General features: G+C 52.0%; 1 protein-coding gene across 1 annotated transcript in view; it reads right to left on the reverse strand.

Moving 5' to 3' along the window:
* Positions 1–137: 137 nt before the first annotated feature.
* LOC116951068 (glutamate dehydrogenase, mitochondrial-like) overlaps positions 138–26,612 on the reverse strand; it is a 35,128-nt gene continuing 8,653 nt past the window's right edge. Inside the window, exons 3-13 of the mRNA XM_032969441.2 lie at positions 25,005–25,060; positions 13,381–13,444; positions 12,003–12,097; positions 10,743–10,922; positions 9,339–9,476; positions 6,802–6,939; positions 5,930–6,010; positions 5,492–5,615; positions 4,836–4,927; positions 3,868–3,930; positions 138–3,363 (exon numbers count right to left, since the gene is read on the reverse strand). Of these exons, the coding sequence (XP_032825332.2) occupies positions 3,247–3,363; positions 3,868–3,930; positions 4,836–4,927; positions 5,492–5,615; positions 5,930–6,010; positions 6,802–6,939; positions 9,339–9,476; positions 10,743–10,922; positions 12,003–12,097; positions 13,381–13,444; positions 25,005–25,060 (1,148 nt within the window). The 3' untranslated portion in view covers positions 138–3,246. The remainder of the gene's footprint in view (positions 3,364–3,867; positions 3,931–4,835; positions 4,928–5,491; positions 5,616–5,929; positions 6,011–6,801; positions 6,940–9,338; positions 9,477–10,742; positions 10,923–12,002; positions 12,098–13,380; positions 13,445–25,004; positions 25,061–26,612) is intronic.

Here is a 26,612-nt window from a genome sequence, read left to right on the forward strand (position 1 = left end):
GAACATTTGCACGAGACCTTGCTTATTTATTTTGTTGCAAAGACGAGGCGCCGGTGTAGAATCTTGGCAAGGCAGTCACTCACCTAGAAGGGCCAACACAACAAAACACAAAACAACAACCACCCCACCACCACCACTTTGTTATAAACGCCCTTTATTTAAATCATTCGTGTATTCTATTTTCCTCATACATTCCAGGTGAACGTCGTCTCGTTTTTGTATTAAGCGCACATGCAACCCCACTCGCCCACCCATCCACAAAACAAAACGCAACTAGACCGTTCGTAACAAAAGGGGGGGGGGGGTGTTTTGGGTTAGATCGCGGAAATATTAATGTCGTTAACCCATTCACACTCGCGCGATCCAACATCAACCTTTATTACGAATAATATTGGTCGCGAAAGCCTACATACAATCCGGCCACTTAATGCCCAAGCATGCCAAGATGGCTGTGCGCTGCCGAACAATGAAATGAGGTTCTTTATTTTCTGACAGTATCGTCACACGAAGCTCAGCTAACAACGAGGTATCAATCTCGGGCCGGGAATCGGCAAAATGTATTTCCGTACACCTGCACACCACGTCCAGTACACCAACTCCCCTCTCGCGTCTGCGACAGGTCACCGCCTACTCCAGCCTATGTACGTATGTTGGACTTCTTTCGCACCGTACGTTGCCAACCGCGCGAGTTATTAAGCCATGGCTATGAGAAGAGTCGTCAACCCCAGTGCCCTGCTCTCCGAACCTGGTACCAAAGGCCACACACGCCCCCACCCCACCCCACCACCTTGGCCATACAACCAACCCGGAACGCGCTCCCAATAAATTACTCACAGCCAGCGCTTACCTAGGCCGTGTCCTCGTCTTGTCCAAAAAATAATTAGAAGTTTTGTAAATGATGTGCCAAAAATAGAAAGACTTTCAAAGTCGGTCAAACGGAGTCACGATAGAACTCTTTGGGCGGCGTCGTTGCGTCGAGCTCAGACGCGCTGCAGTGACCCAAACGGGCGTCTCTGTGCTCGCCGAACGATTAAAACGATGGTTTAATTAGCGCGAGGTTTTGTTTTCTCCCCGGGTGTTGTGCGCAATGCCTTTGCACGAATCCTGCGGCCACTTAAGAGGCACCGCCGTCCACGAGAAAGAAAAAAACCCACAACAGCTTTCCGATCCCAATTGCCGCCTCGAATCGTGAGAATTCGGCACGTAGGGCGGGGGGGAGGGGCGGCCCGCAGATGAATAGTGACACGCGTTGCTGTGACATCACGAGTGCCATAACAACGATAGTCGGACACGCGCTCCAACGTAGACATGTTTTGTTTAAATCATTAACATCAAGTCACCGAGGTCATTGCGGAGTGGGACAATGAGCCCAGGTCAAGTGCAGAGGTGGGGGGGAGGGGGGAGGTACAGCCGGCTCGACACCTTGGGGACGAGCGCCAAACCTCCACGCCGAGCGCGCAAGGATGAGCTCCGAGCGAGACGCTAGGTGCGTTCCGTGACTTTGGCGCAGCGCTACCGCTAAACGACACCGCCCCCACGGGAAGCGTGGACCCAAATCGCTCGGTTGCCTGCTTGGCGCACGAATCACTAAGAGAACGCAACGGGAAACTGGGAGTGGAGCCCCGTGTTTGCGTCAGAGATGGGAGGCGGCATTTAGCGTTTAACAGTCAACCCGACCACCGCGATGGAGCAAGCGAGATGGGTCAACCTGGAGGGAGGTGGTCAATGTCCACCGCTTCCGACCCAAAAACTGAGACCGTGTCCATCACCACCCTGACCGAGGTGGCTCCGGACGCAGTCACTGTGGGAGTGTTTCTTCGACGTGATCATGTGATCGGCAGGCGAGCAAAGTTGCAGGCCCCGGGTAGCGACGTCATCGCGGGGACCGTTGACGAGAAGAACTCTGTCGAACATCGCGACCTGTGCGTGTGCACTGTCGTGGGGGCGGGGGGGGGGGGTTACGCGTCATGATAATCAGCATCGTAACAACGTCCTCGCTCAAGAGTAAACTGGCGAGTCCCAAGACAGCCGCACGGCATTTGTCCGAGCCACAACAATGACACCTTCCCACAAACCAAAAAAAGAACCCGTTTTCCCTCCTGCGAAATCCCTCCCGACGAGAAAATCGAAAATTGGAAAATGTAAAAAAAAAGATAAAAGTAGGCGAGTGGCTGGATGGCTCAGAGATGGGAACACCGAGCCACCCATCCTGAAATCCCGGGTTTGAATCGGCGACGTGTTAAAACACCAAATCCTCAAAAATGTAGCAAGTTGATGCTCGCAGCCCAGTCCCGAATGATGGCGCCAAATATCTTGAGAAATTTATTTTTGGCTTTTCACTTAAAATTTGGGAAATATTCATCCACAGCACGGCACGTGGAGAGCGCAGCGCTCCCGAGCGTGCACTGTGAAAGGATCTCAGAAGTAGCCATGCGGTGTCTGCTTCTGCGGACCGTTCTCCAACACGTCGGGCGGACGCGGTGCTCTGCTAGAAGCTGCCAAGGGGACCACTTTCTGTGCATGAAATCGGAAGAAATGTAGGAAGGGAAAAAAAAAGGAAAAACATAAATAAAACCGCAACAAACACAAACCGGAGAGAAGATTGGGCAGGGGACTCTGCAGCGTCGGCTTGCCCACCGCGCCACACAGAGCCGCGTGGTTGGCAGTCACGCGCGGCATTGATGTAAACACGGCGGGGGGCGGGGGGGGGTGAGTAAAGGCGCAGTGTTGGCACAGCGGTGCACAGAGGGGCACGGACAGCGGGAACCGTTGTGGGTCACCGCTTTGGCCAGGACCGGCGGAGGCCAGAAGCCAAGTGGGCCGAAATCGCTGACAACCTTGGAAAGAGGACAAGGATGTGTTCATTCTTGGCCAGCTGCAGCCGCTGTAACGGAGTGTCCCGGGCACCAGAGTAGCGGACGCTGGGCGGGAGGAGGCGGCCACAACGCTCGGTGCCGAGCCGCGTCACCGCCGTCGGTGATCGCGGCGCCCGCCGCTGTGCCGAACGAGGGAGCGAGCGTCGCGGTGCTGTGCTGCAGAGAGACCGAGAGAGACTGAGAGAAAGAGACAACTCCTTGCGTTGGACAGAACCGTCGCAGGCTGTGGATTTTCTTTGTCGTTCCTGACACTTCGTCCTTGGAGGCGATGGACCAAGCTGGCAGGAGGGAGGGCGAGCGAGTGGGCGACCAGGCTGGTTCTCACCATTCCACGACTCGGACCCCCCACCGCCCCACGCCCCCTTCCCGATCAGAAGGTGAGGCCGGCCTCGTTGTAGACGCGGAACACCTTCTCAATGGAGTTGACGTACGCCGCCGTGCGCAGGTCCAGCCCCAGGTTGTACTTCATCGCCGCGCGCATTATTTGCTGCAGGAGCAAGGGGAGAACACGTGGTGAGCGACGCGGTGAGCGAGCGGTGCGGTGAACGACGTGGTAGTGAGCAACGCGGCGAGTGATACGGGATAGCGACACGGTGAGCGAGCGAGTGGCGCGGCGAGTGAACGACGCGAACGCCAATCGGCGCGGTGAGCGAGTATCGCAGCGAGCGACAAGAGTGAACGAGTGGCGTGTCGTGGGTGGTGTGTGGAGTGAGCAACGTGACAGAATCTATGTAGAACTTCCTTCACGCCATACGTCGCCAACCGTGCTAATCGGAGCTGCTGGGGAAGGACAGACGAAACAAAAGCAGTTCTAAAATAAACGACTTTTCCATCTAGAGGATTTAAAAGTGCACAGCTCCAGGAGATTCCTAATATCGGAAAGAAGAGCGTTCCAGACGGCCGCAAAAGCGCATCCGAGAGCGCGCGATGCGACAGCCTGTCTTTGTTCGGCGGACGCGGTGAGAGTAGCAAGGAGTGGGGGATCTCTCACCCGTGCCGAGCGCTCCATCGTGTAGGCGAGGCCCGAATGCACGATGTCCTTTTCCGAAGCACCCTGCACACAGACGATCACAATATAAAAAAACACATGCGTGTACACACACACACAAACAAACACATATATATGTAACTAACCAACGAAATATTTTTTTGTTGCCACTTTTAAACTACGTTATAAACTATAAAAACTACGAACTTTTTTTTTTTGACCAGGTGAAGCCCACCGAGCTATATAGCTCTTTTTTCAGAAGCAACCTGGTCACAAATGCTACCTCAACCAAATGGCTTATCACGTGGAAATTTATAGCGACCAAAAACTCTAAACGCATGCCTATTCTAAAATGTGGAAAAACTCGAGGACCCGGAGAAAAAGCAATGCGACCAAATATACAGCAGGAGTTCGGGTCGGGATCGAACCCACAATCTCCTGCACACGAGGCAAGGTAGTTAACATCTTGCCGCTGTGGCAGAGCGGTAGCGCAGCGGTTAGCACGCGAAGCTGCGAATCCTGGCGACTTTGAGTTCGGTTCCTGGCCACGGTAAACATCAGCGGCGAGCGATACCACAACCGGTCCCCCCTGCCCTCGCCACACTTCACCAACCCACACTGACCAGCATGGAGAAGTATGGTTAAGAAAACCCAATGGCTAACATGGCGTGGGGACAGGCCTTCATCCACGAGTGGACTGGTGGTATACGAATGTAAAAATAAACATCGACACCAAAAACCACGCATTCGTCAATTACACCGTGTGGCCTCAAAAATAAAAATGTGTAATAGCACATAGATCTTGTACAAACATCTGTGATGTGAAGCTCTCTGGAAAATAGAGTGAGAAATTAAGCCCCGGTTGAGAATCTACTATTTTCTTTGGCAGAACCATAGGAGATGTGGGGAAAAGGCAGCAGGGGAAGAGAGAGAGAGATGGTGAGGGACAACGAGACCAGTGCCAAACTCACCGCGATGCGAGCCTGAAACTCGCTGGATGGAACCACCGGGATCGGCCCTCCGTGTTTACCAAACTTGCGTTCCACACTCTCCTGCACCGAGTCTGGAACACCGCACAAGGGTGGGCATGGTGGTGGTGGGGGGGGGGAGCGTCAGATCAACAAAATGGAACTACAGATACAAGGAAGACAACAGCGATATTCAAATAAATCACAGTCAATAAGGACACTTCCTTCTGCCAGAACCTGTAGATGTTACTCTTTGGTCTTTTCGGTAAAGTCACATAGAAATAATAAAAATAAAAAATAAAAAAATCACCTAATCAAGTTCCTGTAGATGTTGTATGATTGTGACCTCTAAGGCCTTTTCTTCACAGTCTCATGATCACAACCAAGTCATCGTGGTTTCCGGTCTCCATCTTGCTAAACATCCTTCAAGGACCACTGTTTCAGCCTCATCGCCTTTAGGCTTTCACCTCAGTTGCCAACCTCCGAGTGCCACTCCAATGCCTCTTTGACCTACCCTCGATATGCATCATCATCATCGTCGTCGTCATCGTCGTCATGCCATTGCCAGAGTTGCGGAAATGTCAAAGTGATGTTCCCTGACCTGCTTACATGCGAGTGGTGGGTGCTGTAGTGGTGGGGTACAGAGCGGTGCCACTTACTCAGCAGGTGATAGTTGGAGTCCCGCTCGTACTTGAAGGTGAGACGCCCGTAGCTCACGTGGTTCAGGTTCTTGAGCCACTCGAAGTAGGAGACCGTCACACCGCCCGCATTCAGGTACAGGTCCTGAACACAATGACAGAGATCCCCCATGTAGTCTACATTAACACCGCTTAAAAAAACCATCGTGGGCAAAGTTTCAGGCAAAGGCCCTCCTGCATAGCGCATAAATGATCGGACAATAAATGCTGATCAACAGGAAGCGGACAATCGTTATACTTCATCACAACCCAGGTCTCATCTCCCCTCGTTCACCACCGCTCGCTCCCCCATCGCACACCGGGCCACCCATAAAAAGCCCGGCTGCTTTCCCAAAATGCACAAAAACACTGCCGCCCTCCCTCGGCCTCTCTGCCATCATGCGAGTCGCCACCACTCACCGGGATCACCAGAACGTTGTTCTCCATGAAGATCTTGTCGGCTAGGGGGGTGGTTGGTCCGTTGGCTCCCTCTGCAATAATCTACAAGGCGGGCGGGGGGGGGGGGTTACAGTTCACGTGCACAGGGTCGGGCACGAGTGGGGCTGGCAGCACTATGCACTGAGCCTGCCTTAGTCATCATCATCGTCAGCGACGATCAATCCACTGCTGGAGTTTTCGCAGGAGGTGGCAACGATTTGTTGCTGCTGCTGTGTGATTCGCGGTGTTATCTTTTACATTTGGTACAAAGACGCCTGCACGCAATGTCCCAACTCTCGAATGACGTCACGGGGATCTTTAACATCCACTACGAACCAGACTGCTTGTGAGTATTTGTTTAATAGTTAATAAACACCGCAGGATTATTCAAAGCTGCTGCTGCTGGATTCGAAACCGTGAGCCTCTACAACAAATAAGCGGCGAGCGTGCCACCACTACGCCACGCGTACGAACGGCGTGCACGATTGTGTACGTGTGCGTATACGACACTTCACGTGGCCTTTAGGTGCACATAGCCTGGCACAAGCGCCATGGCGACGTCACCGCCACTCCGTGGCGAATGCCGGTTGTTGTCGCGTGCGTATAACTGTGCATGTGTCTTTGTGTGCACACGTGTGTGTGTGTGTGCGTGCGTTTGCATCTGTGGTCACAAATGGAACGTATGCCAACAGCCTATCGTGCTTGATATGGGATATTTGTATTTGCACGCACGTGCACGACCATGTGTTGCATAGGCTTCCGTATGCGCGCTCTCTAACGGCACTTGCCCCAACACAGTCTGTCCGGGCTACACGGGGAATCTTTGTCTCTCGGGTACGGGATGCGTACACCACCTTGGCTTTGACACGGTGAGCGTTGTGCTTGGTGAGCTGCTTCTCCCCAGCTGCCGGGATGAGGATGTCGCACGGCGTCTCCAGGATGCTGCCCTCGTACGGCTTCGCCCCGGGGAACCCGACGATCGTGCCTTGCTGCTGCTCTCCCAAAAAGCCGGCCGGGACCAGCAGCAGAAGCAGCAGCAGCACACACACGCACGGCACAGGATCAGAAAAATTGGACGAATCTACTGCCGGTGGTCCAACGGGCGAGTCCGCAAATCCATCCGTGCGGCGCTATCGCATTTCCAACAAATAGTTTGGCGACGCCGCGTCGGGTCGTGGTGCGCAAGCACGTTTGTGTGCACCGAAGGGCCGTTGCCCGAAACGTCACCAATGAGATATCTTCCCGTTAATGCCACCGTGTTAAATGATGAGTTCAGTTTATTACTTTTTGTTCCATGGCGCTTTGGGCGTTATCCCCACGGACGGTGCTGGTGGGTGTTCTCCGGACATCTCCAGCTCCCTCCCCTATGGAGCCAAACTCCCATGAATTAAATGGAATTGGTCAAGCACCTCAATGTCCCGACAAAACCTCTCAGCAATTCACCCCCTCGAGCCGCAGCAGCAGCAGCCCACAGCGCCTGCTGCAAAGTAGCCCGAGGCAGACTCTGCCCGAGGCAGACTCTGCCCGAGGCAGACTCTGCCCGAGGCAGACTCTGCCCGAGGCAGACTCTGCCCGAGGCAGACTCTGCCCGAGGCAGACTCTGCCCGAGGCAGACTCTGCCCGAGGCAGACTCTGCCCGAGGCAGACTCTGCCCGAGGCAGACTCTGCCCGAGGCAGACTCTGCCCGAGGCAGACTCTGCCCGAGGCAGACTCTGCCCGAGGCAGACTCTGCCCGAGGCAGACTCTGCCCGAGGCAGACTCTGCCCGAGGCAGACTCTGCCCGAGGCAGACTCTGCCCGAGGCAGACTCTGCCCGAGGCAGACTCTGCCCGAGGCAGACTCTGCCCGAGGCAGACTCTGCCCGAGGCAGACTCTGCCCGAGGCAGACTCTGCCCGAGGCAGACTCTGCCCGAGGCAGACTCTGCCCGAGGCAGACTCTGCCCGAGGCAGACTCTGCCCGAGGCAGACTCTGCCCGAGGCAGACTCTGCCCGAGGCAGACTCTGCCCGAGGCAGACTCTGCCCGAGGCAGACTCTGCCCGAGGCAGACTCTGCCCGAGGCAGACTCTGCCCGAGGCAGACTCTGCCCGAGGCAGACTCTGCCCGAGGCAGACTCTGCCCGAGGCAGACTCTGCCCGAGGCAGACTCTGCCCGAGGCAGACTCTGCCCGAGGCAGACTCTGCCCGAGGCAGACTCTGCCCGAGGCAGACTCTGCCCGAGGCAGACTCTGCCCGAGGCAGACTCTGCCCGAGGCAGACTCTGCCCGAGGCAGACTCTGCCCGAGGCAGACTCTGCCCGAGGCAGACTCTGCCCGAGGCAGACTCTGCCCGAGGCAGACTCTGCCCGAGGCAGACTCTGCCCGAGGCAGACTCTGCCCGAGGCAGACTCTGCCCGAGGCAGACTCTGCCCGAGGCAGACTCTGCCCGAGGCAGACTCTGCCCGAGGCAGACTCTGCCCGAGGCAGACTCTGCCCGAGGCAGACTCTGCCCGAGGCAGACTCTGCCCGAGGCAGACTCTGCCCGAGGCAGACTCTGCCCGAGGCAGACTCTGCCCGAGGCAGACTCTGCCCGAGGCAGACTCTGCCCGAGGTAGACTCTGCCCGAGGTAGACTCTGCCCGAGGCAGACTCTGCCCGAGGTAGACTCTGCCCGAGGTAGACTCTGCCCGAGGTAGACTCTGCCCGAGGCAGACTCTGCCCGAGGCAGACTCTGCCCGAGGCAGACTCTGCCCGAGGTAGACTCTGCCTTAAATGGGCATTGCATTGAGGGAGACTGTGGGGAGCCGGGCGTGGCGAGCCGGCCACACCGCTCTCCCTCGCGCGCCGTGCCGCCCTCCGTTCTAGGCGTTCGCCGACGGCACTTGACATCCGACGGTTCGCCTTCGTCAGAAATGTCACCGTTGCATCCGCGACCCATCTCCGAGAGATTGAGAGCTGGGCTCGAGTCAGCTGTCGCTTTGTGGACGTCGCCCAGTCTTGACACGCAACCTCCAGAAAATAGCGGTGGACGCTCCGATTGAGAACTGCGAGCCGTGGTGTCACCCCCCCCCCCACTGTGGTCACCCCCCCCCCACCGTGGTCACCCCCCCCCCACCGTGGTCACCCCCCCCCCACCGTGGTCACCCCCCCCCACCGTGGTCACCCCCCCCCCCACCGTGGTCACCCCCCCCCCACCGTGGTCACCCCCCCCCACCGTGGTCACCCCCCCCCACCGTGGTCACCCCCCCCCCCCACCGTGGTCACCCCCCCCACCGTGGTCACCCCCCCCCCCAACATTGGCACGACGGCTCCTTTGCCGACTCCGTGTCTGGAACGAATGAAACGGCACCTGCCCCGTGGGCCCGGTCGAGGCTACGCGGGGGACCTTTGTGTCCGCTGCTCGCGACAAGAGCCTCACCAGCTTGTACTCCTCCAGTGCCTTGGGGTCGATGCCGTCGGGGTTGTAGATGCTGCCGTCGATCTCTCCGACGCCAACGCAGATGGCGTCGTTTCGGGTCAGGTACCGCATCGAGTGCATGCCCACGTTACCGAAACCCTGGCCGGCACGCAAAGACAAAGACCCGCACCGTAGGGCCTCAACAAACTTTTCGGGGGCAAGTGCTGTTAAGCGAGTAGCACCTACGAAAGCCGGCACCGTGACACGAGGGGGTGGGTGGCCAGCACCACGCCCGGCCGCCTTTGTCTTTCTCGCGGCGATGTTAACTCCACACCATAACCTTGTACTCACGCAGAGACACACCGACAACTACAGCCGCCATCCATTCGCCACTAAAATGCCGGTAACGTCACCAAGGCACTTGTGCCGGGCAGAAAGTCACGGGACACACCCCGGTGCTATGGGTTGACCGACTATGATGAATGGCAGTCACCACCCGTGCCCTCTGTGACAACTTTCAGCGTTTTAGCCACCCGGTGCTCCACTCATTGTTGCGAGTTGTCAATCCTTCTGCCCTCCGCTGTTGGAGGGCGACTGGCTCCAACTATCCAGCAGCGTCTGTTATTAGTCTCTTCCATAAGAGGCCAATCTTGACAGCGCTGGTACCGGTCATCGGTACCAATCCAATATCCCTCGGGCCCACACGGCAACCCACACACTCATGCTAGCTGCTAGGAGAACTCAAAGCAAGGATGGAGGCGGGAGAGACAAATTTAGCCGTGGGGAATCGTTGGGCTTTGACCTCCTAGTCCCTTCCCCCCCCTCCTCTCACCGTTCATTTTCCCCAAGGGGTTCGTGGCCCATCCCAAGTGCCTGGCCTTTGCGGCTTCGCAAAGGGCAGCTTTTTAAAGAGCTGCCTCGCGAGTGCAGCCTCCGTGGCCGGCGTCAGGGAGGGAACCAAGGTTAAGTGGAAGGCGTTACCAAAAAGAAACACCCCCCCCCCTGCCCAAACAAAAAGCAACCACATTAGTCCATTCTGTGTCCAATTATGGACGATTACAAGAGTATCCCTGCATAAAATACTTGATCATCTAAATTTTGTTAAAAGGGGCGAGGTGTGTGGGCGAGCAAGAGAAATGCGAAGAAGATGGTGGGGGCGAGCGGACGGCCGATCGGGTGGGCCTGGAACCTGGGCGTGCGAGCACAGGGGCGAGTTAAGTCTGCAGGAGGACAGCAGGTGGACGAGCGGACGAGCGAGTGCATTTTGCAAGCAGAAGGCCAGGCAGCAGGGCTACCAAACCGACAAATGTGTAGGCTTAGTGGGCGGAAGATCTGAGGTGTGCGGTCGGGCAGGCAGAGAGGCGAATGGACGAGTTGATGGGAAAGTCGGGCGAGTGAGCGGGCGAGTGAGCGGAGCGTACCCACCTGCACAGCGAAGGTCTTGCCCTTAAAGCCGGGCGTCAGGCCCACGGAGCTCATGTACGTCGCCTCGTTGATGAAGTTCTCGATGCCGTGGAAGACGCCGCGGCCCGTGGCCGAGATGCGGCCGTGGATGCCGCCCTGGCTGATGGGCTTCCCCGTGACGCACGCGTGCGCGTTGATGTTCTGCAGGGACAGACGCGTGCGTGCACGAAGCCGCGTTCGTTGGCGACACGAGACGCAGCAGCCGCTTTGTGCGTTTAATAATATTGCTAGGCCCATCCCGCTCGGCCGCAATCATCCGACACACAGGTCACAACAACACGCTCGCCAACTGGCCCACCTACCCACCACACTGGATGTCACTTTCTCGATATGCTTCTTCCCTCATACCCGGCTCCACTTTGAAATTCCCTCCTATCGACCCTCTTCCAGTATTCGCACGATAACCTTACTCAATTCAAGGAGCGTAGTCATTTTCATCCAATCCACCTTTGCTGGTGCCGTTTGTTGCTGGGCCCTCGGCGATTCGGGCCTTTGGGCCTGTGTTCAGCAACCACGATTTTTTTTTTATGTAAATGGTGCCAACAGTCTTCATTCCAGACCCTCAATGGACTTGCCCGCACCCCAAACCTCTCATCTCATTCTCCAGCAAGTCCTCGCCTAACACACGCTCACGTGACGCGTTTTTGCTACAAGCACGCTCCTTCTAGGTCGGGAAAACGTTTCCCAGAGCGCAGAAAACGCACCGTTATAACGCGGTTTTTGAGCAGTCGATGACAAACTACTTTCTTGAGCCACGCGGCCGAGCAGTACGGTACAGTACGCCGAGTGATACAGTACGCGGCAGCACACCGTCATGTCAGTTTCTACCACCACGAGATGACTGCAGGCCAATTCTACAGCGCAAGTGCCATTCAGTAGCAGCAATTCCTTGTTCAACGCCTTTTCAGGAAGGTATCTCCTGCTACTGCTACAACGACCGCGTGAAACAAGGACTCGCCGTGCTGCCCTCCACCACACTGCTCCCTGCACGTGGCTCAAGCGGGGGGGGGGGGGGGGGGGGTGGGGAGGGAGGCGTCCAGGATCACTCGCCAGTGACGTTAGCCATGGCCGGGATTCAAACTCAGGTCACCAACAACAAGGCGGGCGTCCATGCATTAAGAACCAGGAACCGTGGCATGGCTCTCGCTGCTCCCAGGTTACGTACGCTGTGCCACACGGTGTAGGTTACGTACGCTGTGCCTCTTGGTGTGGGTTACGTACGTTGTGCCCCATGGTGTTGGCATACGTGTCGGCGATCCAGGACATCTCGCGCTCCCCCGTGCTCATGTCCGGCGCCGGCACATCGACGCCCGGACCTGCGGTGCCAAGCAGAGGATGAAGGAGGATGAAGATGAGGACGAGGAGACGAAGGGGAGGGGTGATAGAGCAGAACCAGGGTTGCTCGATTACAGGTATCCGCTCGCTCTATGCGGTAGTAGTATATGCATTCCAAAAAGCGCGCAGAAACCGTAATCACACGAGGTGACAGCTGCCTGCCGAGTAGCACACACAGTACACACACAGTACACACACACAGTACACACACACAATGTTGGTCAGACATCCGACCACATAGCCCCATGCGGAATAAATCCAAACCGAATTATAGCGCATTTTTGGTAGTAACGGCTTAGCCGCATATACAGAGCAAAATCGCACAAACCGGACCCGCATAGAGCGAGGGAAACCGGTACTTGCTAGTTCAGTACTTGGCTCTGTGGTACCACGTGGGTAGCAATGCTCAGGACACATCTGCCTGGGATAACGATGCCACTTGACACCGCAACCCACCAGTACCTCCCCAAGCTACGTGGTGAACTGCCGGCGGTTCGAAGTAAAGATTTAAGAATAAAATTTCCCCAGCCCCCCTTCCTTCGTCTTCCCCGCCCATTACAAGACGACGTCCCGGGTCATTGCCGCTTACTCGAGCAGGAGGACAGGGAGCGCCCAACCACTTTCCCCTGCACCATGGGCACCTGGCCTCGGGTTTGTCGTCCGTGGAACATCTGTACTACCCTCCACCCCCCCACCCCCCTTGCCCAGTCCCTCGCGCGGTGTACCGGGCTCTTGTTTAATGATAAACAAAAACAAAGATTACAACAAGGAATCAAATTTTCGTTTCACATTGCGGTGAATGATAGCGCCCCTAGGTCGCTGCAGGGCGTGAGGTCAACCCGGTTCACACGACGTGCGATCAACTCGGGGATACCGATTTTGCAGTCCTTCCCCCGCACCTCCGATTAGCACCGTTAGCTCAGGACCATGCACAAGAAGTTAAACATACATACGTACACCACGCAATTCTACGCCTCGTTACACCCCTATTACCAAGGATTGCGAGGGTTTTTTTTTTGTTTATCCCGAATTTAATTCCAAGTGCGCGATGTCGCGACGAGACAAAGCGTCCACTCAGAACTCGCCCAGTGCAGCGCACGGCCACGTGAAAGAAAATGGTACGCGCAAGGAAGTAAAGCAGAACTACTTCTGACACCCCTTCAGGCAGTGGAATTCAGCGAAGTGAGAAGGGCAAAACCAAATTTTACTCTGGGATATTTTTCCTCAAACTCGTGGGCTCGGCGCACAGGGGTGGCTGCATCACCTATGAAGCCCTTCTTGGCGAGTTCCACAGTGAACCGCCTCGTGATCTTCTCCAGCTCGTTGTCCTGGAGCAACAACAGGAAACAACGCAGGGATTAGTGTCCCAATGGCCCACCAGAAAAGACACAGCCACACCACACAACCGCACGCGCACGACAAACTATACTTTTTTTTTACTTACCAGGTAAGGCCCAGCGAGTTATATAACTCTTTTTCAGCAATGACCTGGCCACAAATGATAGCTCAACAAAGTGGCTCATCATGTGGCAGAGTATAGCATCCAAATACTCAAAAACGCACGTTGATTCTAAACGTGGAGGGAAAAACCCAAGGACCCGAAGAAAAATCCACGTGACCACGAAGAGAGGACATGCAAACTCTAAATGTACAGCAGGTCTCAAGGTCGGGATTGAACTCTCGACCTCCTGTATACCAGTTGAGGGAGTTAACGTCTCGCCACCATGGAGCCGGTGGGTGAGGCCAGAGAGACAGAGGATCTCACTCAATTTGAAGGGCAACTTGAGTTGGTAAAAATGAAAATGTTACATTTCCAAGATTTTCCGAGGAATTTTTTTTTTCAGAAATAGTTACGAGCAACACTTTTCCCAGAAATGCTTCCAGTCAAAAATGAAGCTTGCGTCGCTGACAAAATTACTCCCGTTATCGTCACGCATTGAATTTGACATAACATTCAATGTGAAAAACAAAGAGCATTGAGAGGGCAGAGAGCGATTTTCTATTAAAGACACAAACTGGTGGTCTACACAAACTGAAAAATTCGCACAGGGATGGGACTGCAATTAAACAAGGAGGCACTCAAGATGGCAATCAAACACAAGTTCACAAATATGGAAAAGGACGTTTTGCTGAGAAAAAAATGAAAGAAAGAGACAGATGTGATGGTAAAGACGCGAGACAGCTGAGAGAACGGTAAGAGAGGGGCAATGGCCACTGAAATACGAGCCCAGCCAGGCAACCAGTTCTCATTGTATCCCGCGAGCCTCGTGGAACCAGCTGGGCACGTGCAGCACCCGGCAATGAGCGTGGAATAGGCGGTGAGGAACGCGCGCTACTCCTCCCCCCACTGCTGGGGTGCCACGGTGGCCAGATGTTAATTACCTCACCTGGTACACAGGAGGTTGAGGGTTTGATCCCGACTGACAATGCCTCTATATTTGGAGTCTGCAAATTCCCCTCCTGGTCAAGTGGCTTTTCCCTCCGGGTCCTCCGGTTTTTCCCTCCACAATTTAGAAACGTGCATTCAGAGCGTTTGGCTGCTAAAAATGTCCACGTGATGAGCCACTTTGTTGGGCTATTGTTTGCGGCGAGGTTTCTTCTGAAAAAAAAGGTATACAGCTCAGTTGGCCTTACCTGGTAAAATATAAATGGAAAAGAGTGCACTCGGTGTGAGGACGGTTAATTGGGCAGGGCTCGCACGCATAGCTCGAGTAATCATAGAACAGTCTTAGCAACTTGTGGGTTTCATCGGCAACCTGGTGGAGGCCCTGGTCTCGAGTGCGTCTAGGGCAGGGGCCTGCAACCAAAATAACAAGAGGAGCCATTTTTTTACGAATTCTGTAACAAAACTCTCAAGAGCCGCATTGCACGTGGTGACTAACGTCGCAAAACAGTCCTTCGAGAGCCGCAGGTTGCTGATCTCTGGTCTAGGGTGATGAGTGGGGTCATGGGGAAGGCACAAGCGCGATTTCAAGCCCGACAGGCCCATACCGGACACCTGTGAAAAAGAGCTTAATAGCCTCCTCGGATTCCGCCAGTCTCAAAGATTATGATTGGAGATTGTGGCCCATTGAGGTGAAGAAGGGCCACTCCTGTGGCTCTCGTGGGTGGTGGTGCATTTACAATTATTGAACAAAGCCTTGCCCAAAATGTAACATATATTTGTAATGGACATACATTATACACTACATTCATTGGAGTGCTGCCATGGTCAACATTTTTTTTAAGACCTCCCACCAATGACAGTTTTTTTCAATTCCCCCTCTATTTGTCTATCGAGCAGTACACGTGGAGGACACCACGGTGAAGTCTACCATCGGCAGGTCACGTGTGGAGGTGGAGTAAAGTGTGGGTACTCTCACATTTTCCACGACGCGTGGGCTAGCGTGGAAGAGTAAGACAAAATATCCCGCAGGGACTCTCTGGAGATCCCTCTTTAGTAGATGCCAATTCATCATAATCACCATAATCAGTGCAGAGTTAACAATTGCATGGGTTGCGCTGTTTTTAAAGGCAAAAAGAACGCAGTTAACGTAATATCTTGACTTAAAGCTTTCGTGACTGCAGGAATTCATATTCTTTGGGTCTTTCGGTAGAGCCACGTAGACAGAAAAAAATAATAAAAATATCACAACACAAGCAATCGTCATCAGGTCATCAGGTCATGACGATTGCTTGTGTTGCAATCGAAACGTCGTTTTTATTATTTGTTCTATCTACGTGGCTTTACCGAAAGACCCAAAGAATATGCAGTTAACGTAGTAGATTATGTGTGTGCCAGCACGTTTTTGAAACCACTTTAAACCGGCCTGCACGACTCCCTCCACCCCACTACCTCCACATTTCCTTCGGGTCTGGTTCCCTAGAATCACTCCCCTAACCCTGCTCCCCCCACCACCACCACGACATAGCTGACCGCCCTTCCACAACGTCAACAACGTCCCATCAACCACCCTGCGGCTGTTTGCTCATTCGCCCACGATCCTGCAGCGAAGTCTCAAAACGCAACTCCTTCTGCCGCACTGTACTGCCCACAAAGACACAGATCCCCCGCGCAGCCTTAACACACTGTTGGTGCAAGTGCCGTCAGCGAGTAGCACCCTATCAAGGCCGGCACGGCACACACGAAAGGGAGTGGTGTGGAGAACACCACGCCATGCCCAGCCACCTTTGTCTCCCCAGTGCTGACATACCACACCAGGTATTCATTTAAGGCAGAGGCGACCTAGGGGGAGGCCCAAGCCCGGTTCAAATGTTCGCCATTGTTAAAGGTCGTGGGCGGGAATTGAACCCCGATTGCAGGGTTCGTAGTGCAGCGCGCTAACCACTGCGCCACCGCTCCCAAATGACACGCACGCGCGAATTATAATTAACGATATTAAAATAGTTCTGTAATTTATTTAGGTCGTTAAACTAGTGCGTAAGAATTAATGGGATAGCTGTTTTGGCTAGTGTCACAATGTTGAAATGCTGATGATGGAATTATTGACGCGATGACGATAGATAGATAGATACATTACATCATAGATTAATGATGGATGATGACACAAGTTGTGGTGATGGATGCATGATGACGGTGATGAGGATGGTGGTGATGGAATTATGGAAATAACGAAGATGCTCGTGGTGATGATTAATTCATGGATGACAAATATGATGTAGTGATGGTCACGGCGATGATGACGAGGGATACCATTAATTTGCGGATCATGTTGAAGATTGAGTCCCCTATGCTAACAATATGGCATTGACCAAACAATGCAAAATGACCCTTCTAAAAAAGTAAGACTCCGTGTGGCTGTACAACTAATTGGCGTTATCAATCTTACTCTCAACACTGGGAAGGCAATCATTGATACCAAAACAAAGACAAATATCACCTGTTTAGCCTGAACAGACTTTAGGAGCAAGTGATATTCGCGAGCACCTATGAAGGCCGCCACGGCACACGAGGAGGTGGGTGGCCTGCACCACGCCCGGCCACCTTTGTCTCCCCATTGGCGGTGTTTACACACTGTACCAGCTACTTATTTGAGACCGAGTCGATATAGGGGAGGCCCCTGAACCGGTTACAATAATCGTCACCGAGTGTTGGCCATGAGCGGGCATTGAACTCTGGTTTGCCGGGTTCGTAGCGCAGCGCGCTAACCGCTACACGGCCGCTCCCCACATCGATACCGGTCCCTTGTAAAAAAAAACATTCATGGCTTTGGAAATTTGGAGCTTCTGCGAAAGGCAGCGCGCACATGCACAGCGGCGTAGTCGCGTGCTTGCATGGACCATGGCTGGTGCAAGTAGCAACTCGTCCCAAATTCTCCCCCTACTCATCATAGCCCAGAACCTGGGGCGAGCGAATGGGGGCCCCCGTGTGCGGTTGCACCGCCTGTACCCTCGATAGCCAACGCCACTGCGTGTGTACAAGGAGGGCGCCCTGCAGAGACAACCCAGGGTACCACCTTCTAAAATAACACGGACAGGAGTTTCACAGTTTTTGGTTTTCACTTCGCGTTCTTACGTTTGCGGAACAAAGGTGAAAATACCACGAGCAGGGTTTGCGGGTCCCTCTGGGGCTGGGCTAAAGGGGGGGGGGGGGGGGGGGGGGGGAGCTGACCGCTCGGGTTTACGCAGGATCGGGAGTTTCAAGGCCAGAGAGCAGAGTAGAGCGGATGGGGAGGAGGAGGAGGAGGAGAGGCGAAAGGAATGGAAAGGAGGCCACACAGAACAGAGGGGAGCGAGAAGGGAGAGGTGGATGATGTAGGATACAAAAACAAATTGAGAGATTGACAGAGGGGAGAGAGAGGAAAGCGGAGGGGGGGGTGGCGAGGGGGGCAGGGAGAAGGGGATGTGTGCGGGGTGGCTGTGACAGAGGGGAGAGAGAGGAAAGCGGAGGGGGGGAGGTTGCGAGGGGGATGTGTGCGGGGTGGCTGCTGAGATATTTTTGCTTCTCTCCGGGGCTCAGCGTGCGTGCGTGCGCGCCTCGGTCGTTGACCGCGACGTCGTCATCGACCCCACCCTCCAACCGGCCAATCCCCTCGCTCCATTCTCCATCCACGGTGCCCCCCATCCCCCCCCCTCCCACCACTTGCCTGCTGGCCTCAAGACGTCAAAGGGTGCCTTAAAGCCGCAGAGCTCAGTACACACAGGCGGCTAGGGGATGGGTTCGCTTTTACCAGTCACCGTTTTGACGAGCTATTCACACAGCTGGTCTGCCGTTTCGGTTTTTTTTTGTTTACTTGCCGACCTGCCCACCATTGACACCTGTGGAAAAAGAGCTGCAGATCTCAATCGGGTTCATCCAGTCCGAATAAAAGATTCCGATTACTTTTTTTGCCGAGTTCGAGGCAAAAAGTCTGCAACTCAATTCCGCGGCTGCCATTTCGGAACAACGGTTTAAACGGTAGACTACATCGGGAGCTTAGGAGGGCCACTGGCTCGGAAACGTCACCCGCTGCATTCTTTTCCTTTTTAGGGTCACGGCAACATTGACGAACGCGCCGAGTTAGCGTGTCCATTGGTGCCTGGGCAGCGCCGTCAACGCAGCAGCAGCATCGCCAATAACGACGAGTCCTATTTAACGAGAACTGGAGGAGCAGAGGTCATGGTGGAGCCTGAATGAGCGGCACATTTTACGGGGAACTAAACGGCAACAGCAGCATACGACGTCGCGTCTGGATGCACACGCGTGGGTCTCAAGTGTGCTTACAGTAGGGAAAAAAGTATTTGATCCCCTGCTGATTTTGTACGTTTGCCCACTGACAAAGAAATGATCAGTCTATGATTTTAATGGTATGTTTATTTGAACAGTGAGAGACAGAATAACAACAAAAAAATCCAGAAAAATGCATGTCAATAATGTTATAAATTGATTTGCATTTTAATGAGGGAAATAAGTATTTGACCCCCTCTCAATCAGAAAGATTTCTGGCTCCCAGGTGTCTTTTATACAGGTAACGAGCTGAGATTAGGAGCACACTCTTAAAGGGAGTGCTCCTAATCTCAGCTTGTTACCTGTATAAGACACCTGTCCACAGAAGCAATCAGATTCCAAACTCTCCACCATGGCCAAGACCAAAGAGCTCTCCAAGGATGTCAGGGACAAGATTGTAGACCTACAAGGCTGGAATGGGCTACAAGACCATTGCCAAGCAGCTTGGCGAGAAGGTGACAACAGTTGGTGCGATTATTCGCAAATGGAAGAAACACAAAAGAACTGTCAATCTCCCTCGGCCTGGGGCTCCATGCAAGATCTCACCTCGTTGAGTTGCAATGATCACGAGAACAGTGAGGAATCAGCCCAGAACTACACGGGAGGATCTTGTCAATGATCTCAAGGCAGCTGGGACCATAGTCACCAAGAAAACAATTGGTAACACTATGCCGTGAAGGACTGAAATCCTGCAGCGGCCACAAGGTCCCCCTGCTCAAGAAAGCACATATACATGCCCGTCTGAAGTTTGCCAATGAACATCTGAATGATTCAGAGGACAACTGGGTGAAAGTGTTGTGGTCAGATGAGACCAAAATGGAGCTCTTTGGTATCAACTCAACTCGCCGTGTTTGGAAGAGGAGGAATGCTGCCTATGACCCCAAGAACACCATCTCCACCGTCAAACATGGAGGTGGAAACATTATGCTTTGGGGGTGTTTTTCTGCTAAGGCGACAGGACAACTTCACCGCATCAAAGGGACGATGTACGGGGCCATGTACCGTTAAATCTTGGGTGAGAAACTCCTTCCCTCAGCCAGGCCATCGAAAATGGGTCGTGGATGGGTATTCCAGCATGACAATGACCCAAAACACACAGCCAAGGCAACAAAGGAGTGGCTCAAGAAGAAGCACATTAAGGTCCTGGAGTGGCCTAGCCAGTCTCCAGACCTTAATCCCATAGAAAATCTGTGGAGGGAGCTGAAGGTTCGAGTTGCCAAACGTCAGCCTCGAAACCTTAATGACTTGGAGAAGATCTGCAAAGAGGAATGGGACAAAATCCCTCCTGAGATGTGTGCAAACCTGGTGGCCAACTACAAGAAACGTCTGACCTCTGTGATTGCCAACAAGGGTTTTGCCACCAAGTATTAAGTCATGTTTTGCAGAGGGGTCAAATATTTATTTCCCTCATTAACATGCAAATCATATAACATTTTTGACATGCGTTTTTCTGGATTTTGTTGTTGTTATTCTGTCTCTCACTGTTCAAATAAACCTACCATTAAAATTATAGACTGATCATTTCTTTGTCAGTGAGCAAACGTACAAAATCAGCTGTGGATCAAATACTTTTTTCCCCTTACTGTAAGGCATTGCACCACCACCCCCACACACACACCATAAAACACCCACGGAATTTCAAAAGCATGAGCGAGAAAAAACGGATGAGAGAACCTTAAAGGGGATTATTCATCTGGGTCGTACACAACAGCGATGTTTTTTATTTGGGTCTGCTATGAGCCATAGCCACCGGAAATATTACATTGACTTAAAACTTTCGTGACTGCAGGAATTCATATTGTTTGGTTATTTCGGTAAAGTCATGTACATGGAAAAATAAAAATAAAGTGAATAAAAATACAAATAATAAAAAATAAAATACATTATAGACTGCCAGTACGCTCACTCAGTTTAATAACCATTGCTACAGTCTACATTAGACTGCCAATACGCTCACCAAGCTTAAAAACCAGACTACAGTCTACATTATAGACTGCCAGTACACTCACCAAACTGAAGAACCAGGCTACAGTCTACATTAGTGCTTTGCTTTTTTTTATTCACTTTATTTTTATTATTATTTTTCTATCTACGTGACTTTACCTAAAGAACCAAAGAATACCGAAAACATTTTGTTCGTTTGTGCAGGCAGTGGTGACTGGGCTGAGACCACAAAACTCGCTGCAGTCAAGAACACGACTTCGGTAGTGCCAGCAAAACATCTCAGACCTCTGAGCCACCCGGCCACCTGTGTTCCAGTGGTTAGGATGTGTTGGCGTGGAAAGCGTTTATAATACAATGCAATCTAATGTCACCTAAATGGGCAACGCAGCAGCCCAGCCGACCGTCCCACTGCAGTCCCACTAGATTGTCGAGAAACACTGACGAGGCCCTTATTTGGAGCAGTGTCAGATTAAACTGTGGAGACGGGACATTAGTGATGGGGAGGGAGATGGTTTTCAATTTACAGGAAGGTGAAAGAGCTCCCCCCCCCCCACCTCCAGAACTCATACTGCCGTCTGAACCAATGCCGTTTGCAAGCTCCTCTTAACACTCTTAAATGTCTTGCATGCAGCGAGGCCAGGACCATGCTATTTTTTTGCTAAGCTAAGCGAGATATATATTTTTTTATTTTACCAAGTTAGGCCCACTGAGCTATATTAGTTATTTTTCAGAAGCGACTTGGCCACAAATGATAGCTCAACGAAGTGGCTCATCGTGAACATTTATAGCAACTAAATACTCTAAACGCATGTTGATTCTAAAGGAGGGAAAAACTGGGTGACCTGGAGAAAAACCCATGCAACCACGGGGAGAACATAGAAACTTCAAAATATATAGCAGGCATCACGGTCGGGATCAAACCCATGACCTCCTGTATACCAGGCGAGGTAGTTAACATCTCGCCACCATGGCGCCCATGTAAACCAATCATCACGACCGCACCGATGCAGAAGGTGATGCTGATTTTAGGCCCAGTACACCGAGGAGAGGTTCCAAGCTGGGTTTACAAAACCAATGTGTATTGTTTAGAAATTTCACAACAAAGGTTCCCCGGTGTTGTGACTGCCGGGAACTTTTGCCTTTTGGAGTTTAAAAAACAACAGCCTCAACTTCCACTTTCAGACTACGTCTCTCTTTTGGTGAGCATAGCAGCGAGCGGCAGTGTCGTAGCTATCGAGTGTGCAGGCGGTATAAGGGGATGGGGGGGGGTGAGAGAGGGAACTTCCGTGCGACGGTCTGCTCGAGTCAGCTGTTCACCACGATGTGATGCTTCAGCAATGTGGGTCCGGTAACATCTACACACCCTACAGCAACTTCCACTACACTTGCAGTAGATCAAGGGGACGCGAGTGCCTGACCTCTGAGTGTCAGCGGCCAGCCTCTGCTGTGCGTGTGTCAAGCGACAATATGGACAAAACTCGTGAGACGTTCCAATACACCCCCCCCCCCCCCCCAAAATAGACTTTCCTGGTGAAATATTTTCAAAAAATTAACAAAAAGCCTCTGGCCTACCTCAGCCTCTCAACGTCATCAACGGTATGAGATAGGCCTCCAACTAAAACTGAATCGGCGCTCTCACTGCAAATCACACGGGAAATGTTTAACAATCATCGGGCACGGGCAGTGTGCAACAATACAACTTGCGTGTGAACGTAGAAGATTAGCAAGCGTGGCTGGGTGGACAACGGTGGGTTGAGATGACAGTAGATCAGCCAAACGCCGTATTAATAATGCGCCGCCAATGACACGTTTTATTTAGTATCATCGGATCGCAGCCAGAAGTGCTGTCATCACGGTTGTTGATATATTCTTGGTTCTTTCAGTAAAGTCACGTAGAAGGGAAACAAAAAAATAATAAAAATAAATATTTTTACAATAAAATAATACAAAATATATATTTTTAATTTTATTGTTTCCCTTCTACGTGACTTTACCGAAAGAACCAAGAATATGAATCCCTGCAGTCACGAAAGCTTTAAATCAAAACGGTTGTTGTTGTCGCGATTCGAAAGTCTTGCCCAGGGGTCACAGCTTGGGAGAGGCACTCAAATACCTTTAAGGCTAATTAACACCATCAAAAAAGGGGCACACGTTACGCCGCGGCCGAAAAGAAAAAGCTCCAACATCGTCGCTGCTTTATGCACGTGCTTGTTCAGGTCTGTCAATCTACACCGCTCTACCTACAGGTCGGCAAGGTGCCAACTGACGAGAGCAGTAGGGCCCAGAATGTGCGTAGCGTCTCCGATCAAGTGACATGGAATGCAACTGATCCCCGTGATATTTCAGCCACTCCAAGCAGGGCTTGGCTGGACGATGACCATCATGGATAATAAACACAGGGGGCTGTGTGTGGTGGTGGCCAGCAAAAAGGCAGTGCAGCAAAGTCCACTGTTATACTTTACTCCTATGCTCCCAGGTCTAGTCCCCTACCAACCCCACCGCCCCCTTCACAAACCCACGCTGACCAGCGCGGTCAAACCTCAAACTCGCCCCCCCACGACTCGCATGGCGTGCGAAGGTTGTCATCCAGCAGTGGAGTGACAAAATGGTCCTTACATGTACTCATTTACACTTCATAATAAAGGGGGGGGGGGGGTTTGGGTTAGCTCATGGAAATATAAATGTGTCGTTAAACCCGCCACCACCTGACACAGCCAATTAGTAAGGTTCATCACGTGAACAAAACGTAGGCAACATTTGGTCGTGAAAGGCTTCGTGTTAAACTCTACACTCCTGAAGAGAACCGATCTTGAGGCTCCGAGATTAACAATCCGCGCTCCTGTAGACAATGTGCCTCAAACCTTTTCAGAGGTTACACTTTTAAAGCCACCGCGTAAACCATTCCCATCTAATGTCAACGCGTGTTAGTTTAGCGACTCGTTGCGCTAAATACGTTAATCAATCAAAGTCCTTTTTATTCAGACGAGGGCCTGGATAAAGGAGTTTAGGACACGGATCGTTTATTATCCATTTTAGAAGGATAGTTATTGATTTTAGCCATTTATTTAGGTTCAAAGTAAGTTTGTTATTATATTGTAATATTAAGAGCACGGATGCTGCGGTGCAATGGTTAGCACTCCGGATTAACAATCCAGAGGTTGGCGGTTCAAGTCGATCTCCCGGCGTGGCAGTTAAAACAACAGTGAAAGTTTCTTAAATTGACCTTGCACGGTCGACCCAATGGTATACATGGGCTCACCACGGTTAGGTCAAGCGGTGTATTTTTCTTTTACCAGGTAAGTTCCACCGAGCAATGTAGCGCTTTTTCAGAAGCGACTTGGTCACAAATTATACCTAAACGAAGTGGCTTATCACATGGATATTTATCGCAGCCAAATACTCGAAACGAAAGGTTAGTTTGTGAATATTGCACAGGTTAAGTGGTTTAATGAAAAGCTGCCAAGTGTCCCGGCTTGGCCAGGAGCGCCTCTCTGGTTTCGGAATTTTGTCCAAGTTTTAAATTTCCTGGCCTCATGCTCGACTCGCGATATGGACAAAGCACGGGGCCTACAAGCGGTGTGTGCGTGGGGCCAATGTAAAAAAATAGCCTATCAAATCACCGTGTTCGGGGCTAGTGGTTGAGTGGGCGTGACTACGTAAGTGGGTGGGCCTGACCAAGGAAGGTGCAACCAGAAGCACCATGTGTCCCGGTTGAACTGTCGAGACGTGCGACAGCTTCGTCTTAACATGCCGAGCTACAAGCCTACGAACACAGGGGGCAAGAGTGAGGCCTGTGTAGGCGTTCGGAATGAGCGATGGCGAAGATGAGAAAAAGATGCAGGGAGATTTTTGTACCACCGCAACTCATCCCGCCACTTACATCAGCATCCACCTGTGTCGATGTTTCTCAAGATATAGATAGACTACAGTGCGACTCCACAGCCACATGACACCACTCAGGACAGCAGTTACCAAATACACACGGTCCGGTCCGCCCACCCCTCCCAACGAGCCCTAAGTCAGTGAATTTGTTTAAAGTGGGGCAGCAATACAAAATATCCGGGTGGGAGTAGTGGGGGTAGAGTGGGGGTAAATCACGGGACAGTCAATTTTATATAAACATTCAAACAAATGCAATCGGAAGGTTTTAAAATAAAATCTTGGTTGGGGGGGTTGACTCAGCCCTTCATCCCTCCACGGTTGATAAATTAACAAGGACAACGTAGGGAGGTGCTCACCGAGTAGTTTTTGGTGTTGATCTTCACGCCGGCCTTCGCGCCTCCAAACGGCACGTCTAAAACGACACGCCAAGAAGAACATTTACATTTTGATATTTCGATAGAAGAAATAATTACCAGTGCACGCACGAGTGGGGAATGAGAGACTCCAAGCCGATCGTTAGTCTAAACATCGGGCCATGGGGCCCGTTGAGACACACGCAAACACGGGTCTCGATCGCAACGCGATGCTTGTGTCACCATCCGACACGGCGCGGTGAGTAAAGACACACGACGCGACAACGAGAATACAGAGATCGATACCACAAAAAACGTCAAGAAATTTAATACAAATCATCCTCTCGTTCATATGGCTCATGTAGAGGCAGCGCAACAACTACAATTTCACTTGCAGGTGGTCAAGCCAGACAACCGCGTCAGGAGCAGCCGAGTAAGTGTATCATCGCTGTGATGTCTCCTTATTATTTGTGGATCGGCACTGCGTCGTTCTACGTTGTACGGTCTGTTCTGGGTGACCACAGTCGTACACTGCAGAGTACACAGGATTAAAATTAGTATTAAGTGAAATCTATAGGACTTAAATTTAAAATGAAACACACTTCAAATGAGATATAGGAGCCGGTTTAAAAGCACTTGGTCATATTGACCAATCAATGAGTCAGTATTCCCATTAAATACTTCATTTATGTTATACTGGGCTTTCCAGTCACCACATTACGTTGAGAGTCAGTGGACATGACAGAATCTCAGTCGGATCAAACGACACGGTGCATCATGTTCCGAGCTCACGCATCGTGCCCACGTGTTCGGCTTCATTGTAAATAACCAACACGTGGGTACATGACGAATAGGAGCATCCAATACTCTGTAAAGCCAGGGGAGTAAACCCAATCACACTTTGCCTCGCAGTCCAAATTACCCAACAACAACCCCAGTGCGCTCTAAAAAAAAAAGGTACGAAATGCGGTCCAACGTCCCACATCCGCCCTGAACAATTAACCGCCCACACCAAGTGCTTTATTTGTGCATGGTGGTGGTGCAACTCAATTTCTCTAGATTATTGCATAGCCGACCTTTTCAGATATCCGCCTATACCTCAGCCCCCAGCCAGCCGGATAGCTGACGTACTACACAGCGGATTAAAACTACTGTCACCCGCCTAGTATATCCGTGAGCGGGGAGGAGATTTTTTTTTTAAATGTAAGGCAGATGCAACGGTTGTTCTCTGTGCAAGGAGCATCTGTGCAATGTTGGAAGAACAATTTTACACATCTAAGAATTTTACTCGTGGGACAAATTCCAAACAGCGAATTGTGGATTTAAGCAGATGTAGGATGAGAAAGTTTATTATTCCGAAGAATGTTTATTTAGACTGGAGGAATTAAAGACGGTGGTCACTGCATCACACGCTTTCAGATTCGCTTCTGCGGCCGTCCGGAACGCTCTTCCTTCTGGTAATAGGAACTCACCTGAGCTATGAACTTTTTAATCTATATTGAAAACTAATTTCTTTAGAACCGATGTGTTTAGTTTTTGGCTTTCCCACGCACTTATGATTAATACGGTTGGCTACGTATGGTGCAAAAGTAGTTAAACATACATGCCAAC

This window comes from Petromyzon marinus, chromosome 41 (genome assembly GCF_048934315.1).
Source record: "Petromyzon marinus isolate PM22_M1 ecotype Great Lakes invasive population chromosome 41, UKy_Petmar_22M1.pri1.0, whole genome shotgun sequence".
Classification (NCBI taxonomy): Eukaryota; Metazoa; Chordata; class Hyperoartia; order Petromyzontiformes; family Petromyzontidae; genus Petromyzon; species Petromyzon marinus.